Raw genomic sequence first — 18,785 nt, 5'->3', positions numbered from 1 at the left:
GTAACGTTAAATTGGGCCTTTGGTTTGGGCCCATTACACAAATGGGTTAGTCTAAGATTGGGCAATAAATGGGCTGTTGGGCCTTTAAATAAGGAAAATATTCCGGAGCCGGAAATTCTGTTCGACATAAAAGGAAATTGAAAGAGGAAAATTGCAATAAAAAAAAGACAATGTGAGAAGCATTTATGGCCAGCTGCCAGCCTAGCGTTTTTATAACCACGCTGTCTCATCGGCCCGAAGGGAGTTTGAAGTAAATGACTGAAAAGCCCCTGCCGTACTGTTGAATGTTGCTATGCTAAATGGTAATTTCGTACTTCTTTACACTTGGGGGCACTGGAAGAAGAAAGTCTCGGGCGACTGCTTCGGCTTTTCCCTCCGCGATTTCAAAACGCCTCCGATTCCCACTCTTACACTCACTAACATAATATAGAACGCACAGAGAGCTAATTCTCATTCATTTTTCTCTCCCTACTTGAAACAAATTTGTGGGGAAGGCGGAGATTTTTGTTCTTTCAAGATTGTGTTGGGAGAAGGGCGCGAAATTTGATTGAAGGAGGCGGAAAGGAAGAAGATGATAAAGTTTTTCAGAGGGAAAGATAATTCCGCCGATGTTTCCTCTCCGCAGTCTCCTTTGCCTTCTCTTACGCCCTCGGCGTCTTCCTTGTCATCGTCGGTGACTGGTCCGGCCAGGCCTATTCGCCTTGTTTACTGTGATGAGAAAGGAAAGTTTCGGATGGATCCTGAAGCTGTCGCCACTTTACAGCTCGTAAAAGAACCTATCGGTGTCGTCTCCGTTTGTGGTCGTGCTCGTCAGGGCAAGAGCTTCATTCTGAATCAAGTTAGTCTCATTTGCTCTTTAGTTTGTGTGGGATAGATTCTGCAATTTTCATTATTTTATGGGTTCCTTCGAAATCTAGGGTTTTCTGAATTTGGCAAGGTCAAAGTTTTGTGAGGACTTGCACTTGTTTAGTTTGTTTCTGTAGTTGCTGCCTTTGATTAGGTAGCTCTGCAGAGCAACGTTTGAGATAGAATTCAAGATTATTACTGTGTAAGTGCGAGGAAGTGATACATGTGTACGTGCAAGAGTTGAAGGTTGCCTTTTAACTTTTAAAAGAGGAAGATGAATTGTGTTCTTCATGGAGGAAGGAGTTTAATCTTCTTTTTGAACTGCCTTACTCGAGTGGGTGGTGTGGGTCTTTATCTTACTGAGCGGATGTGTGTACTTTATAGAACTCTGCTACAAAATTGGATACTCTAATGCTAGATTGTTCAGCTGCGAAATTGTGAGAGGGCACTTAACGGGGTAGGAAAGTCTAGGATTTGAAACTTACGTGTGGATCATGTAAGGAAATGGATTCAGATGCTCGAGTTTATGTTGTTTATTTATTTATTATTATTATTATTATTTTAAATTTTGTGATTTGCAATGGTAGGCTTGTAGTACAAAGTAAGAGTTCATATAGCTTAGATTTATGTAGCTCAGGGTATTGGCAAAGTCATAGCATAGAGTTCGCAAATCTATAGACCAAACATATTCTTTTCAACTCCAAGCTATACAAACTCAATTTTTGAACCGAACGCCCCTCAACATTCTTATCTCTTGCTTGTGATATTTATGTGGACCCCTGTATGAACATACATTTCAATTTTTTTAGGTTATTCTCTATTCATAACAGTTGGTTTTGTCTCACACGACACACTGATGCAATTTCTTGTACTCTTAGTATCACTTTAGTTTGTATGAAGAGGGAGGTATCTGTAAAACATACATGGTATTTGTTGGAGCACTTAGCTGTTCTTCATGCGCATGTAATGTAATTTCGTGGACTTACAAACAACTCTTTTCTTTTGAAGCTTCTTGGGAGGAGTAGTGGATTTCAAGTAGCATCTACCCATCGGCCTTGTACTAAAGGGCTCTGGTTATGGAGTACACCCTTGAAAAGAACTGCCCTTGATGGAACTGAGTACAATCTCTTACTTTTAGATAGTGAAGGAATTGATGCTTATGATCAAACGGTATGACTTCAATTCATTATTCGATGTTGATTCAGGTCTTCAATTGTCTATTTGATGTGACATTGATATGAATAATGACACCATTGGATTTTAAGTTTGGAGTATTGAGCTTCAATTAGGCTTCATATAAATTTATAGTGATAAAGTTTTACCTTCATCACATGTTTTCCTCATTTTAAGGTGTAATATTACAAATCTCATTTAGTATCCAATTTATTCCACCTATCTTTCTTATTTCTTCCTCACTCTTTTTACAGGGAACATACAGCACCCAGATTTTTTCTCTTGCTGTTCTCTTGTCTAGCATGTTTGTCTATAATCAGGTAGGGGAACTAATGTTGATCCTTATCTTTTAGAAACCCATCTTTTCTGAACCTGTGAATTGCACATTTTCTCTCTTTAAATGGAACAGGATACTCGAGTAATTTTCTTAATGCTCCTCTCTTTGTTGCTGTATAATTTGTACCATTTTCACAATTTCTGTATGGAACTCATATTTATCTATCTGTTCAGATGGGTGGAATAGATGAAGCTGCACTTGACCGTTTATCTCTTGTCACTCAAATGGCTAAACATATTCGTGTAAGGGCTGCTGGGGGCAGAACTACATCTGCTGAACTTGGTCAATTCTCTCCAATCTTTGTTTGGCTTCTAAGGGTACAGTGCACTTCTATACCATTAATATTCATAAGTTGATAAATTTCTTCCCAAGTGCATTCAAACATTAGGACATGTTCTTTAATTTATTTCTGCAATGTGCATATTATTATTATGATTTTTTTTTTTTTTCCTGTTTGCATGGCTTCTTAACGTAAGACCATATCCTCCTTATTACGTTAAATCTTCTTTTTGGTGCTCGTTTTATATATTTTGTGGTCTACCTAAAAGTTCTTTCATACCTCATTATGTTAGATCCTCTATTTGTAATAATTTTTTAAAATATATTTTCTATTATATTATGTGGTCTTCTCTAATACGAGAATTACTTGCAGGACTTCTATTTGGATCTAGTAGAGGATAATAGGAGGATTACACCTCGTGACTATCTTGAGCTTGCATTGAGGCCGGTTCAAGGTAGTGGAAAAGACATAGCTGCTAAGAATGAGGTATTAGATGGACATTATCACCTGTTTGGTTTGATGAGCTTGTTTGTGCTGTAATTTTGACTCACATGTTCTAGGTCTAGAAAAGGGAGAAAAAGTTACTTTTGTTTAAGTCACACAAATTCTTTTAGCAGTTGCTTACGAAGTTCATATTTCTTGTTCATTCTAGCACTCCCTCTCTGGAAATCCACATCAAATCTATAATCTCTGTTTATTCCTTTAATTTCATTTCTTGTTTTTTAATAGATTTTTATGATTATAACAACTACAGATGAGTAGGAGATATTGATATTAGAGAGAGAGAATATGTTTCTTCTGTTCTAGATGGACGTCACATGTTTTATAAAGTATAGGAAACACACTTCTTTCTTGGTTCCTAGATGTTTCATTTGAGAATATTAATTATTCTTCGTTAGGTATGGTACTGATTAAAAGATTATTATTATTATTATTATTATTATTATTATTATTATTTATTTATTATTTTTTTTTGTAATCTAATCTCTATTGGTATGGGTTGGGAAGACTGTTCCCTTTCGTTACTGGATTATTTTTCTTGTCTTTAATCTGATGAAATGTTTCATGTACGACATAAACTATATACTTGAGACTTGACTCCCGTTGACCATTTATTATTTTTGTAATTTCGAAAGACTCCTTGTTCTTAAGGTGTATTTGTGAAAGAAACGCTCAGGCGGGCCTGGGAGTGAGGTGTGAGCGTCATTGTTAGTGTATAAGCTTAATTTTTAAAAACCAATAACGAAAAATCAAATGGTTATCAAACGAGGCCTTAGTAAGATTTCTTGTTTTTCTAATGTCTTGTGATATTTATCACTGTATATGCTCACTCTCTGTTAGCTCCGGCACGTAGAATTTTGAGATTTTTATTTTTATGCCTTTTGGACTAATGGTCATTTGTACTTGAATATGTTTGTTTGGGCTGACAATCTAATCTGTATTTTCATCCATTTACCAACAGATTCGTGATTCCATTCGAGCTTTGTTTCCAGATAGAGACTGCTTTACCCTTGTGCGTCCTCTCAATAATGAAAATGATCTCCAAAGACTTGATCAAATTTCTGTAAGTAACTTAAGCTTGTGGATTGTTTTGCATAATTTTTCTTTTGGAGCCAACTTTAGCCGAACATCCTTAACATTCTGTGTTTCTGCAGTTAAATAAACTAAGGCCTGAATTTCGGTCTGGACTTGATGCATTTACTAAATTTGTCTTTGAGAGGACAAGGCCTAAGCAAGTCGGAGCAACTGTTATGACAGGTCCAATTTTGGTGGGCATTACAGAGTCTTACCTTGATGCTCTAAACCATGGTGCAGTGCCTACAATAACTTCCTCTTGGCAGGCTAGTATACCTTATGAACTCTTGTGTAAAGCACTTTCTGGAAATTATTTTGGAACTTTTGCTTGTAAGAAGTATTTTTTTTTTCTCATTTCTGAATAGGAATGTTTGGGTATCTGCGTTGTCTTGTATTAATATCTTTTATCCGCTGACTTGGGTGCACAAATAAAATTGGAGGGAAATTTTATATATATGCACACATTTCTATCCTTTCATAGAGATTTATTGAATCTGTTATGAGGACTGCGAACATGTGAGAAATTGTTGCCCCTTTTAGTGAAATAGGATAGCGTCGAATTAGAAGATAATTATCATCCATATCATTAATTTGCAGAGTGTTGAAGAAGCTGAGTGTCGAAGGGCATATGATCATGCTGCTGAAGTGTATATGTCTACTTTTGACCGGACAAAGCCACCAGAAGAAGTACGTGTAAATTCTAACTTGCATTCCCATTAGAGATGTTTATGTTGCTTGATAACATTTTTTTCCCTGCAGGCAGAACTGAGGGAAGCACATGAAGCAGCTGTTCAAAAATCACTTGTTGCATTTAATTCGGGTGCTGTAGGTGCTGGTCCAGTGAGGAAAAAATACGAGGGACTACTGGAAAAATTTTATCGAAAAGCATTTGAGGTAATAAATATTATGTTAGTTCTATGTTTTTACTAATTGTGCGGGGCAATTGGAAATGTGACTTTGTAGAAATCAAACTTAGATGAAAAAGCATCAAGTGATGCCTCTAACATTTGGTTTGAGGTGGCCCAAGTTGGAATGGCAACTCGATACTTTAGATGGCAGTCGTACGTATGCCTTTTTGTTAAAGGAAAGGCTCTTTAGGAAGTTGGATTTTTCATTATTATACGGAAAATTTTGTTGAGAGTCTGGAGAATTACACAGGGTGTAAGGGAATTTTTGGAGAAACTGCTGACTGATTAATTCAATGACTTGTGTCTTTAAGGCCCAACATTTTTATAATTTTATTTTTTTAAGGCCCAACATTTCCATTTTATCTTAAAGTTGCTTGTGATTCATTATTTTCTGCTCCTTGTTTTATTTACACGAGTTGATCGTGTCTAATGCAGGATTACAAGAGGACTGCATACACAGAAGCAGACTTGCAATGCACAAATGCCATACGAAGCATGGAAAAGAGGTTGAGAGCAGCTTGTCATGCTTCCGATGCAAGTATAAATAATGTTGTGAAGGTAATTTAGGTTTTAATTCACTATTTTGGTTAAAGGACTATTTTGTCATCAGTTTCTGACAAGGGCAGTTTGGTTTATTGAAAAATATAAAGTAATGATCAACTATGTTGATGATTCTGGTGGTCTGGAGGCAATGCTAGGCATTGAATTAATTGGTTTTTCTTTCTAGAAAATGTACTGTGATTTGCACATTGAAATCTTAGTTTCGATATATTATTCTTGATAGCAGTTGATAAGTTATTGCCCTCTGTTTCTTTTCTGTGACTGAATCGGCTGAACACATTTCCATCTACTGCCGTTATTGAACTTTCATTCTTCTTTGTCAAAGTCTCTTCTCTCGTGTAACTATTGTCTAATAATTGAGTTACCCATTTGCTTTTGGTTGTGAAACATGTCTGTGCAGGTTCTTGGTGCTCTTCTGTCTGAATATGAAGCATCATCACATGGCCCGGGAAAGTGGCAGAAGTTGGCGACATTTTTACACCAGAGGTTTATATTAGAGTTTGTTCCTCATATTTTTTTTTGGACTTTTTGAGTTAATGTGACTGAAACCATGGAACTTTGCAGTTTGGATGGTCCAGTACATGACCTTATAAAGAGACTTATAGATCAAGTTGGATCAGAGAAGAATTCCCTCGCTTTGAAGTGTCGCTCAATTGAAGACCAGCTGAATTTGCTTAAGAAGCAGCTGGAAGCCAGTGAGAAGTACAAGTCTGAATATCTGAAGCGATATGAGGATGCCATCAATGATAAGAAAAAGCTTGCTGATGACTATATGAACCGCATAACTAACCTACAGGGTAGTTGCAGTTCTCTTGATGAGAGATGCTCTAGCCTGAAGAAAACATTGGAACAAGCAAAGCAAGAATCATTGGATTGGAAAAGAAAATATGAAACTGTCTTGTCTAAGTTGAAAGCTGAGGAAGATCAAGCTAATTCAGAAATTTCTGTTTTGAAGTCAAGGACTAGTGCTGCTGAAGCAAGGCTAGCGGCTGCTCGGGAACAAGCTCAGTCTGCACAAGAAGAGGCAGAAGAGTGGAAGAGGAAATTTGACATTGCTTTAAGAGATGCTAAAGCTGCTCTTGAGAAGGCTGCACTTGCAGAGGAACGCACAAATAAGCAAACAAGGCTTAGGGAAGATGCTTTGAGGAAAGACTTCTCCAATACTTTGGCTGAAAAGGTAAATCTTCATCACGCACCCAACTTACACAACTAACAAACACTTGCAAGCATATTCTACCTCTACACGTGAATACAAGGAGTGCTATAATGGAAAGTATCTGAAATTTGATTTTATGATGCAGGAAGATGAATTGAAGGACAAGGCAGCGAAAATTGAGCAAGCCGAGCAGCATTTGACAACTTTAAGGCTTGAGTTGAAGGTAAACTTCTTAGATCTATCAGGGGGAGGGTTATTGTTTACTGAAGTCAGTATTGTGACATGGCTACAGAGTAGATAGTGTGGAATTCAAAATTTATTTTTTAGCAAAACAAAAAAATATTCAATAAATAAAACCGTCATGTTATTTGTTACTACAATTTCAGTTCCATCCAACATTATGTTTCAAGGCTTTTTCCGTGATTCTTATCTTTTACATGCTGCCATACAACGATTTGTGGGTATCAGTTTGCATCTCAATGATGAAAAGAACATATGATTTTCATATTATAAAATGTTTCATCTGCAGGCTGCCGAGTCAAAAATTGGGAGTTATGATGTGGAAGTATTTTCTTTGAGGCATGAAATAAAAGAGCTAAAAGAGAGGTTGGAAACGGCTAATGCTAGGGCTCAATCATTTGAGAAAGAATCAAGGATTTTGCAACAAGAAAAGATTCATTTGGATCAGAAGTACTTATCTGAATTTCAAAGGTTTGATGAAGTTCAGGAAAGGTGTAGACTTGCTGAACACGATGTGAAAAAGGCTACTGAAATTGCTGATAAAGCAAGAATTGAAGCTAGTGCTGCTCAAGAGGAAAAGAATGAGATGCAGAGGTTGGCAATGGAGCGGTTGGCTCGAATAGAGAGGGCTGAGAGGCAAATTGAAAGTCTGGAAAGGCAGAAGAAAGATTTGGTGGAAGATTTGCAACAAATTCGGGGGTCAGAAATGGAAGCCATGTCAAAAGTTGCATCATTGGAAGCAAGAGTTGAAGAAAGGGAAAAAGAAATAGAGTCTCTATTGAAATCGAACAATGAGCAGCGTACTAGCACTGTTCAAGTTCTTCAGGGCCTTCTGGATTCAGAGCGTTCTGCACATGCAGAGGCCAACAATAGGGCAGAGGCTCTCTCACTTCAGCTGCAATCTGCTCATTCAAAAATTGATTTACTCCAACAAGAGTTGACTAGAGTTCGTCTAAATGAGACAGCATTGGATAGTAAGCTGAAGACTGCTTCTCATGGGAAACGTCTAAGGGTGGATGATGGTGAGATGGGCATGGAATCTGTCCAAGACATGGACACAAGTGACAGAATTTTGAGAGTAAACAAAAGAGCTAGAAGCACAAATAGCCCCATGAGGTATACTCAGCCAGAGGACGGCGGATCAATTTTCAAGGGGGATGAAGATAATCATAGCCAACAAACAAACCAGGAAGATTATACCAGGTTCACTATCCAGAAGCTTAAGCAAGAACTCACAAAACACAACTTTGGCGCCGAACTGCTTAAGTTGAAGAATCCCAATAAAAAGGACATTATTGCGCTGTACGAGAAATGTGTACTCAAACTATGATATTGTAGATTTGTTTTTTTAGGATTTGTATAGGTGGATGAATGTAATCTACAAGGAGATGGAAGTTGTTGATCCATTTAGGACTAGAGAGCGTTTTCAAGTTTTCTAGGGGTTTGTTTAATGGATTTTGTCATGACAGGGGTGTGGTCTCCTCCATGTTTTCTCTAGATTGCCATTCTTCAGGTTAGATTATTTTGGTTCTTTGGCGCTGATATTTCTCAACGTCTAATTTCTAGAACGTATGTTGTTTGAATTGTTGAGATTTATTGTGAATTATTGTGGGTCATATTCATAGGTGTGCATTTGGTAGTAGGGAACAGAAAATTTATCCAACTCAGATGGAGCTTTGGGTTCACTTGATTCGTTTCCAGTGCCTCTCTTCTGTAGGCTTTTCCGCCTGCTTCAGCTTCCTAAACTCTTAAATCCATGCTCATTGGGTATAATGTGTATTTGACTAGTGTTCTTTTTTTTTTTTTTTTAGTAATGTGATTCACCTGTTTGCTTTTTCGAAGGGGTTGAACTACATTGTGGAAAATTGTATTCGATAATACTCGAGTATATAGTATATCGCTTTCTGTATTGAATAAGATATCAATTCTTATTCCAAACCAAAAGAATATATTTGGAATAGTTTACAATATTATTACAAATCGTTAAAAAATCTCAATATTGTGAAACACCCATTCCACACAAAAGTAGCCAACATTTGAAGTTGGAAGAAACCACTCAATTGAAAGTTGTCTGACGAGTATTAGAGTGGGTTTGAATGTGCACCACTCACAACAACAGAAGAAGACGCTTCTCCTTCTCCTTCTCCGAAATCGAATTCTCTATGTACTTTCTCCCCTCCTCCAATCTCATACAAAGAACTCATCATCGGGTTGCCGTAATCAACAAAAACTGCACTGGTGTCAGGCGAATAGCCGCCGTCTCCGCCGCCCCATTGTTTAACAATACTGTTCTGGTGGGAGGAGGAGCTCTGGCGAGGCTGTTTCTGAAAGAAGACCTTAGAAGCCACCAATTGGCCGTCTTTCTCGTGCTCGGTAACACCCAGATGATACTGATGCATTATCCAGTTCGTCTTTTGCGGCTTCCTTTCACTCCCATAATTTGAATACAAAACTAAAATCTTCTTGAAACCCATCACAACGCCACCGTCGGCGCCAGTGATTGCCCTTGTCTTCCCGGTTTTGTGCCATCTTGTGTCAGTGCCTTCTTTGTCTGTTTGAACCTTCCTGCGTTTCCTGGAGCCGGCAGTGTACGCTTTGGACGGGCGATGAAAAAAGTGCCGGATTTCCCCGTCTTTTCTCATACCTGCACTTCACAACAACAAGGATTTCAATTTTCATCTAAAATGCATTTTAAAATTTCTATTCTCCCCGTTGCACTATTCTATAACAATTGACGGTTGCTATCACATCAAACCTTAATATCACTCTTATATATTCAATCTCTATGATGACGCATTCCTTCCAACATATATTCCTTAAAGGTGGGGCTCACGTTTTTTGTATAATAATTACGCGACCCTTTCTCTTTATTTTATTTTAAGCATCATATTGCATCACGAAAAAGGCATTCTTTTGGAGGCCAAAAACCATAAATTAACTTGAAAGGCTACCCAATTTGATTTTGTCCCAAACTTCCGTTTTGTATTTTGTATTTTTGGTTGAATTTTTCAGGATTTTTATGTTTATGAAACATATATTTAAAATCATAGGAAACCATTTCTTCCGAACATTTTTTTAATCATATTCAAACCAACAAATTCTCTATGAAGATGAACAAAGAAGGAATGAGTTGGTCTAAGTCCGTGTAACTAGAACTTCTTAAGGTGTACACACGACCTCATAATCCAATCAATTTAGATTATTTAACTCAAATGATAAAAGTTGGGCTAGGTTATTTTCTTTTTCAATTTGGGTTGAGTTGAATTTTTTGAAAATCGAAAATATGATTTAGTTTGTAAATTGATATATTCTTTTTATCTCCCTAGGTTGAACCAACCTAACCAACTTAGAAATAGGGCTAAGCTATTTTTTTCTGAGATTTTAATTATTAATATGTAAATAAATATATATTTCAAATAATTAAAAAAATAATTCTAACTCAGTTGTATTGTGAATTCTTGACACGAAATTCAACCAACCTGAAATTTTAGATTTGTTGAAAAGATTTTTGAGTGAAACTCTATTAGTATAATCTTAATGAACTCGAAAACACTAGAAGAAAAAAGAAAAAGGAATTACCAGGGAGATTTTGAGGGTGGGTGTAACAAATGCCATCTTCACCGTCTAAAGTGGGGATGAATTCATCGAGAAGTGGATGAAGCTTTCGCTTATCGCGTTTAACTTTAGCGTCCAAATGCTCCAGAATCTGTTGGTCGCTTGGATCGAACTTCACTCCCGCCGGAAGCCTCCCCCAACCTTCGAATCCACCCTGACACACACACACAACACAACACAACACAACACAACACATCTCAAATCTCGGAGTTCCATTTGGTTTATAATTTGGAACATGAAGCCAATTCAGTAGCCGTACCTGACGTTGGAATCGAATGGGATGCGCACAGGATGGGCAAATTATAGATGGAAATGCATCGCGTAATCCTCCCTCATTAGGGTTTAACCAATTCATTGATTCGAGTGCCAATTCCAATTCTACTATCCACTTTCCGTACCACCCTTTCTATATATCTATCTATATATACACCCAATTAAACCCACACACTTCAATCAACACAAATGCATTACCACCAAAACCCTTCCTTGCCCAACAAGTTAAACTTCGCCTTCTAAGCATTTTCCCAACATCAAATTCTGGTTTGACTTTGACTTTCTGTATCCAAATTCTCTTCAACAAACTTCTCCGCTAAGCCTCACAATGTCGGCGGACAAAACAAAACTTACGTCACCTCACCCATGCCTCTTTTTTGACAAAATTAAATTAAATTAAACCTTTTATTCTTATAATTTAATAAAATTTGACATAATTAATTAAAGATTAAAGAGTAAGTAAGTTTCTTAATATTTTATTGTTACTTGAACAATGACGATGACATAATTAACCATTAGTGTCATAGCTTAGCTGAAAGACATGATTTTGATGTGGAGCTGACTAAGTCAATGAACACCTCGTGTTAGGTTGAGTAGACACCATAAAATATGTCAGATCATTTTTTTTAATGGTAAAGCGAAGAAATATGTAATTATGAATGACCACGGAACCAACTAAAACTCAATTTGATTTATTAGTCTTGTTTTATAAAATATATATAAAGTTCTTTTGAGAATTAATTATAAACATTTGAATATTCCTTCACAAATTATTATGAGAACAGCTCAATGGGTTTCGTGTTGAATGCAAAAAATGAAGAGACAAATTAACTCAAAACGATCTCAAAATCTTCTTTCCTCACTAGTTGAAATGGGGAACGAAACATTTCTTATTAGATAAACGATCTATATGTGCAAATCCAACTCGAGTAGATCTTTACTCGGAGTAGAGCATAAACCTAAAAGAATTGAAGAAGACGATTCGAGAACAAGAAAATGATATCGCAATTGCAATTTGATCTCGATGAAACAATACATCAATGAAAAGTTAGTTCGATAAATTGAAAATTTAATGAATTATTTTTTTATTTATTGAAATTTCTAGTATAGATAAACGATCACGGGCCAAAGGACAAAACTATCTTTCTTCAAAAATGGAAGGGAAGAAAAAGGCCTTTTAGAAAGCCCTCTACAATAATTAAATAGATATTTGTATTCATAAAGGGGCTTTTTAAAACTCGAAGATGGAGGAATAGTAACGTTATTAAAGGAAGGAATGAGTAACTTTAATAGTAACTTTTGTTAGACGAACATGATTCTCCACAATGGTATGATATTATCCATTTTGAGCATAAGCTCTCGTAGTCTTGCTTTGGGCTATCCCAAAAGACCTCGTACCAATGGAGAGATCGTTCTTTATTTATAAATAGATGATCATTCCCTAAATTAGCAGACTCATTGAGAAACTAATTAAAGGAAGCGACCCCGGTCTTATGGGACAGATAGATAGATAGATAGATAGATAGATAGAATAGAAAGAAAGGGGAGGAGTAGGACAAAATGGTTTGACTTTGGAAGAGGCATCATTGACAAACTCATCATTTAAACAACAAATTTGTGGATCCGATACCTTCCGTAATGTAACAAAACCAAATTGAATAATCTCCTCCTTTTTAGTTCTCATTTCTTCCAAGTTTGAACAATCCCAATACCTAACAGAGCCATTCAACATCAACACTCGAGTTCATTTGCAATACAAAAATTTTATAATTCCCCCATCCATCCCTCGTTTATGTGTCTCAACATGAACACTCGAGTCAAGCAACAAAATTCCTTCCCCCAAGTCTTACGCAATTGCTTTCAAGGCATCACTACTCTCCCTTTGCTTCCACTCATCTCCCACGACTTCGTATTAATACACTCCAACCTTCCAAATTCATATCAACCTCACCCATGGAGATCAAAGCAGTCGACGAAGAAACCCAGATCAGAAACGAACAGAAACGCCCCCTTTTGCGAGAAACAACATCCATCCCTTCCAGAGGTAAAAAAACTCTCATTCAAAAAGCCGTTTCCCAGACGTTTCAGGGCACTGCCCATTTGGCCAATCTTTTACCCACTGGAACCGTCCTCGCATTTCAACTACTTTCCCCCATTTTCACCAATGAAGGCAACTGCGACTCTGTTTCTCGCTACCTCGCCTCTGCCCTCGTGGGTTTCTGTGGATTGTCCTGTTTTCTTATGAGTTTTACCGATAGTTTCAGAGACAGTCAGGGGAATGTTTGTTATGGGTTCGCCACTTTCAGAGGGCTCTGGGTCATCGACGGCTCGGTGGACCTTCCGGACGTGGCGGCGGCTAAGTATCGGGTGAGATTTATTGATTTCTTGCACGCTTTCATGTCGATTCTGGTTTTTTGCGCCGTTGCTCTGTTTGATGAGAATGTGGTGAACTGCTTTTACCCATCGCCGTCCAATGCGGCTAAGGAGATTTTGACGTCTTTGCCGGTTGGGATTGGCGTGGTTTGTAGCATGTTGTTTGTTCTTTTTCCAACCAGACGCCATGGCATTGGCTTCCCAATCTCTGCTGATTAGTGTCGGAGTTGCTCTGTGATTCGCCGATACTTCTTGTGGTTCCATAATTGTTTTCTTTTTTCCTTTTGTAATCATTTCGATATCTCTCGATTTCATCAATTCAGATAAAGGGTTCCTTGGAAACTGACAATGGGCAATGCATGGTTTCATCATAATCAATCAAATAAAATAATTACTTCAATAGTTAACTGTACAAGAAAAATATTGATCCCAACTTTAATGCATTGGTCAAAAAATAAAAGATGCTGGCAGATGCGTTCTACTCCTTCCCTTCTTTATTGTTTCAAAACACACATACGTTTAAGCTAAGTATTAGACAATTAGTTGTTGGTTACAAAACTTTATACCTTTCATTTTTGTAAATGTCCCAATTTTGGCCATGACTTTCAATTCAATTTCACACCAAAATAGTAGATTCTTTATTAGTGTGGTACTAAGCCACGTACACTATGATGCTTTAATTTGATCGTCGATGATCTTAGAGAGCCATGTAGGATTATTTTAGACATTTATGAACCTATCATGCTATAGAGTAGTCTAAGAACTATCGTTATAATAAAATGTTGTAATCATTCTCGCCGCATGTTAAATATAATGAAAAAGATGGTAAAAGAGTTGGACCATTTCTCAAATAGATCTATTAAAGTTCAGTCTTAATTGAGTTAATCCAATCATCTATTTTTAACATTTTCACGTGATTTTTATACATATAAATGGGTTATAAAATAATAAGATTATAAAAGAAAAATTAAATTAAACTAAAAACAGATGCACATTAAAAGATTTTGTGACTAAAAATATAAAAAAATAAAATAAAATTATTGGGTTGGGTTGGGTTGGGTTGAGTTGGGTTCGGGTCAGGCAGCGAGATCCGAAGTGAATCCGTGATTTCTATACTGGATCGGAGCTCCAAAAGAACCCGACTTCTATTTTTGGTTAACGATAAGGAGATATCTGAACACACACCAACGGTTTCAGAATTCGACACCTCAGCTCCTTCCCCATCTCTCATTCGCCCTCTCTCCCGATAACTGGACCCCACTCCAATCCACATACTATCCCATACTCTCTCTCCTCTGTTATCCCATCTTCCGCCACCTCACCCTCCCACTATACCAACCGTCCTAACAAGCGGTTGCACTATCCCTACTCTACTCCTTCACGCACCCAATCACAAGGAATTACCGCCAGAAATTTGTTCGCGATAAGCCCTCCACAATATATCCTCGCCGTAGCCGACGAAACCACATTTGCCTCTCTCTTTCCCTTCCTCTCTGTCTTTGTTTCTCTCTTCTACTTATGGCGTCGCAGTTGCTCTCACGCGCCACTTACTTCGCTGGCGGCATTCCCAGTCTCCGCAAGTTGCACAGAGAGACCACCACCACTAACAACCACGTCGCCTTCGTCCACACCAGGCCCATCGCCGAGGGAGCCAACTTGATTTGGGGACGCCAATTGCGGCCGTCTCTGCTTCTCGATAACCTCTCGGCCAAACGGGAGACGGTTCGGCCTACCTATGCCGCAGCCTCCTCTTCTCCCGCGGGAGGTAGCGATTCTGCCGGGTGAGGTTCGTTTCCTCCGGTTTGGACCGGATCGGATCCGAGATTCAGCTTTCAACTCATTCTACTTTAATGTTGCAGGGAGGCGAAAGTTGCCCCGGCTGGTTTCTTCGAGAAGTATCCGGCGTTGGTCACCGGATTCTTCTTCTTCATGTGGTAGGTTTTAGGGGTAGGGATAGTGTAGGTCACGTGTTGTGCACGGTGGATGCCGGCTGTAAATCGTAGTTATAATTATGGTTGCTTTGAGCTGGGTGTTTGCGAAATTACTGTGCTGCCCTTTTTGTGTTGTAATTGTAGGTACTTTTTGAACGTGATTTTCAATATCCTCAACAAGAAGATCTATAATTACTTCCCCTATCCTTAGTACGTATATTATTTACAGGAAAGTGAAAAACTTTCTTTTCCTTTTCAATTGTATTTTAATTTATTCTGTTTTTTTCGTTATTAATGTTTCGAGTTTTTGTCTACGTGGCAGTTTTGTATCCGTGATCCATTTGTTGGTTGGGGTGGTGTACTGCTTGATAAGCTGGGTTGTGGGTCTCCCCAAGCGAGCGGTGAGTCATGGCTCCACAAATCTTTCTTACCATTTTTAAACGCTTAATTTTATATCTAATAAGTTGTATTTAATTTTTTTATTAAATTAAATATCAACTTTACCTTTTGTATTTATTAGATTATCAACCCATTTATCATTAATAAACAAATTAAGTTGTTATAATATCGAAATTAAAATTTAATGTTTCAGATTCAGTTAGATTCAATTAAATTTTATATATAATGAATACCATAAATTTAGATCTTCTTCAAAAACTTTTAACTTATGTAGAAAAAAGAATTTAATACTCATATATATGGAAGGGTAATTTTATAAAAGAATTTTATATATAAATTACATCAACGTAGTTAAATTTTGATGTAGAACAAATTGATGTAGAACATGTACCCTCCATTAAGAAATCAATTGTCGAACCACGTATTTTTACTAGGAATGTCATGAATAGCATTGTTTTTTAAAGTTTTAGGAATGTTGATCCACGTATTTTAGGAATAACATTTTTACTAGGAATGTCACCTTTAGGCTTTCCATTTTGATCTTCCCTTCAAAGTTTTAAACGCGTCTGTTACGAGAGATTTTCACACACTTATAAAGAATGCTTCGTTCTCCTCTCGAACTGATGTGAGATCTCACAATCCATCTCCCTTTGGGGCTAGTGTCCTCATCGACACTTGTTTCCCTCTCCAATCGATGTGGGATCTCACACAAAGTGTCTAAAACTATCTCATTTTATCGGATCTTGGAATATGGGTAGCTTTCTCTCTTAATTTAACACATTTATTAGATACCGTTGCCTCTGTGGTATCATTCTCCTTTTCTTTCTTTCTGGCTGGGGACTGGACTAGCTTCTCTTCTCAAGTGGGTTCATTAGCTAATTAATGGACTCCCTCTCCCCCTATCGGTTATTTGTCTCGTTTCTGAGCTCATTCGCCTCTTCTTTTCTTTTCTGTATTCTTTTACTCGGTAACCTCCTGAACTGAATCACCTGGGCTCGGCTCCTTCCTTGGGATGGTTAACATGTGTTTTGGTGTGCAGCCTATTGACTCAACACTCCTGAAGCTGCTGATCCCTGTAGCTTTCTGTCATGCACTTGGCCACGTCACTAGCAATGTCTCGTTCGCAGCTGTTGCTGTCTCATTCACACACACAATCAAAGGTAAACCACCAAATTTACTAATGCTTCAGTTTACAACATGTTGAATTTTATCGTTTGCCTAAAAATCTTGTTCATTTTCAGCTTTGGAACCGTTCTTTAACGCCGCCGCTTCTCAATTCATTTTGGGGCAATCCATTCCCATTACCTTGTGGCTTTCATTGGCTCCCGTTGTCATTGGTAAATTCTTCTTCTTTTACCTCATTTTTCCAGCTCTTTAATGCATTTTGATATATTACTTATATGGATTTGGTGGCATGTGGTGCTTTGTTTTTATAGTGTTCTGTTTGGATTGATCAATGCAGGTGTGTCAATTGCATCTTTGACTGAGCTTTCATTCAACTGGACTGGCTTCATTAGTGCTATGATTTCTAATATCTCATTTACCTACAGAAGTATTTATTCAAAGAAAGCCATGGTTATGTTCAACTCAACTTACCTTTGACTCTTTTAGACTATGGCATCTGTAATTGGAACTGATCTATTCTTTGTTTATAGACTGACATGGACAGCACCAACGTCTATGCCTATATCTCTATCATCGCTCTCCTTTTCTGCATTCCACCAGCTGTAATTGTAAGTTTCAATTTGCTATGAGACGACAAAGCGTAAAAGTTAAAAGAATCTTTATTTAACTCAGAGATTTCATTATTCACAGGTGGAGGGGCCTCAACTGCTGAAGTTTGGTTTCAATGATGCCATAGCTAAAGTCGGTCTAACCAAATTCGTCTCAGATCTCTTCTGGGTGGGAATGTTTTATCACCTTTACAATCAGGTACATTGCCTAAATTTTCTCTTCTTAATAATACTTGGTCCATTTGATTTTCTGTCATATTTGTTAACAACAGACCCCTATAATATGCATTCAAGAATATGTCTTTGAATTGACTCATGTTTACCGCCACTAATTATTTGTATCTAAGAGAGGGTGTAGTTTAATGGTATGAAGTAAAGAATTTTGCTTTGGATGGCTCTGACAGTTAGCAACCAACACACTGGAGAGGGTGGCACCACTTACCCATGCAGTTGGAAATGTGCTGAAACGTGTATTTGTGATTGGATTCTCCATCATTGTCTTTGGTAATGATTTCTTTTGTGCGTTTTTTTCTGGTTTTAATTGCTGCAAGGAGGTGAAAATGTCATAGTTCTTCATGAGATGATGTAATAAAATGGGGTGGCTTGCAGGTAACAAAATTTCAACACAGACTGGTATTGGAACCTGCATTGCAATAGCAGGAGTTGCACTTTACTCTTTCATCAAGGCTAAGATGGAAGAAGAGAAACGAGTGAGTTCTAGCCTTATTCATTGATTCATACACTGTTTTTTGTAATTTGATCACGTAGAAATGAAAATGATAAAGAGTTTATTGTCGAATTAGAGTGATTATCAGTAGTTGAATGCTTGATCTTCTATCTTCACATTAAACTTCTAACCTCTTGATCTAGAGTATATGTCTTAACAAGTTGAGTGGTGCTTGTTTAGTTATTTTTCCTACCTTCTCCTTAAACGAAGTCTTAACTGTTTTCACAGCGAACAAAGGTGGCTTGAAGAAGCAGCATTGGAGGTGATGGGAAGCATGGAAATGAGGGGAGGATCTGGTGTTGTAAATTTTTAAATAATTCCATCACCAAGAAAAGAAAAAAAAAAAAAAAATCCTATTGCCATGTATCTGTTATTTAATTTTCCCTTTGACCGATCAATTGTTATGATTCTGAGCTCAGACGTTTACTGAATTTGTAATTATGAATGCTTTCTCATTTCAAGGCATTTTTATTGCCGCAATGCAAAAACCTTCGCTTTCCAATAACATCCCAAAAATGATTCAAAATATTATTTTAGTTGGTCGATTGATGAGGTTTTTGGGATTATAAACCCACCAATGGCCAATCAGCGACGTTAATCATGAACTTGGAGTCCATTATCTGCAATCCAGAGTTCACGGATGGAGAATGAAATGGCG

At 37.5% G+C, this 18,785-nt stretch overlaps 4 protein-coding genes across 4 annotated transcripts; 3 read left to right on the top strand and 1 right to left on the bottom strand.

The window, feature by feature from the left end:
* Positions 1–256: 256 nt before the first annotated feature.
* Positions 257–8,761, top strand: LOC111781346 (uncharacterized). Its single transcript, XM_023661884.2, has 14 exons — positions 257–838; positions 1,855–2,016; positions 2,274–2,339; positions 2,530–2,673; positions 3,009–3,122; positions 4,099–4,200; positions 4,292–4,477; positions 4,809–4,898; positions 4,971–5,105; positions 5,555–5,677; positions 6,081–6,166; positions 6,245–6,857; positions 6,982–7,059; positions 7,366–8,761. The coding sequence occupies exons 1-14, from the start codon at positions 572–574 to the stop codon at positions 8,404–8,406; spliced, it is 3,207 nt and encodes a 1,068-aa protein (XP_023517652.1). The 5' UTR covers positions 257–571; the 3' UTR covers positions 8,407–8,761.
* A 196-nt stretch (positions 8,762–8,957) lies between these two features.
* On the bottom strand, positions 8,958–11,113 carry LOC111781347 (NAC domain-containing protein 73). Its single transcript, XM_023661885.2, has 3 exons — positions 10,951–11,113; positions 10,656–10,845; positions 8,958–9,720 (listed from the first exon to the last, which is right to left on the bottom strand). The coding sequence occupies exons 1-3, from the start codon at positions 11,044–11,046 to the stop codon at positions 9,158–9,160; spliced, it is 849 nt and encodes a 282-aa protein (XP_023517653.1). The 5' UTR covers positions 11,047–11,113; the 3' UTR covers positions 8,958–9,157.
* Positions 11,114–12,708: 1,595 nt separating this feature from the next.
* Positions 12,709–13,737, top strand: LOC111781806 (protein DMP4-like). The gene has a single exon (XM_023662512.2). The coding sequence runs from the start codon at positions 12,918–12,920 to the stop codon at positions 13,554–13,556; it is 639 nt and encodes a 212-aa protein (XP_023518280.1). The 5' UTR covers positions 12,709–12,917; the 3' UTR covers positions 13,557–13,737.
* Positions 13,738–14,778: 1,041 nt separating this feature from the next.
* On the top strand, positions 14,779–18,632 carry LOC111781557 (triose phosphate/phosphate translocator, chloroplastic). The gene is made up of 12 exons (XM_023662223.2): positions 14,779–15,118; positions 15,197–15,271; positions 15,413–15,478; positions 15,591–15,669; positions 16,707–16,827; positions 16,909–17,004; positions 17,130–17,242; positions 17,323–17,400; positions 17,483–17,599; positions 17,805–17,904; positions 18,010–18,110; positions 18,356–18,632. The coding sequence occupies exons 1-12, from the start codon at positions 14,856–14,858 to the stop codon at positions 18,371–18,373; spliced, it is 1,227 nt and encodes a 408-aa protein (XP_023517991.1). The 5' UTR covers positions 14,779–14,855; the 3' UTR covers positions 18,374–18,632.
* Positions 18,633–18,785: the final 153 nt, after the last annotated feature.

This window comes from Cucurbita pepo, chromosome 19 (assembly GCF_057944985.1).
Source record: "Cucurbita pepo subsp. pepo isolate OVF chromosome 19, ASM5794498v1, whole genome shotgun sequence".
Taxonomy (NCBI): Eukaryota; Viridiplantae; Streptophyta; class Magnoliopsida; order Cucurbitales; family Cucurbitaceae; genus Cucurbita; species Cucurbita pepo.
The sequence above is the reverse complement of the archived record's forward strand: the minus strand, read 5'-3'. Positions and strand labels throughout refer to the sequence as shown.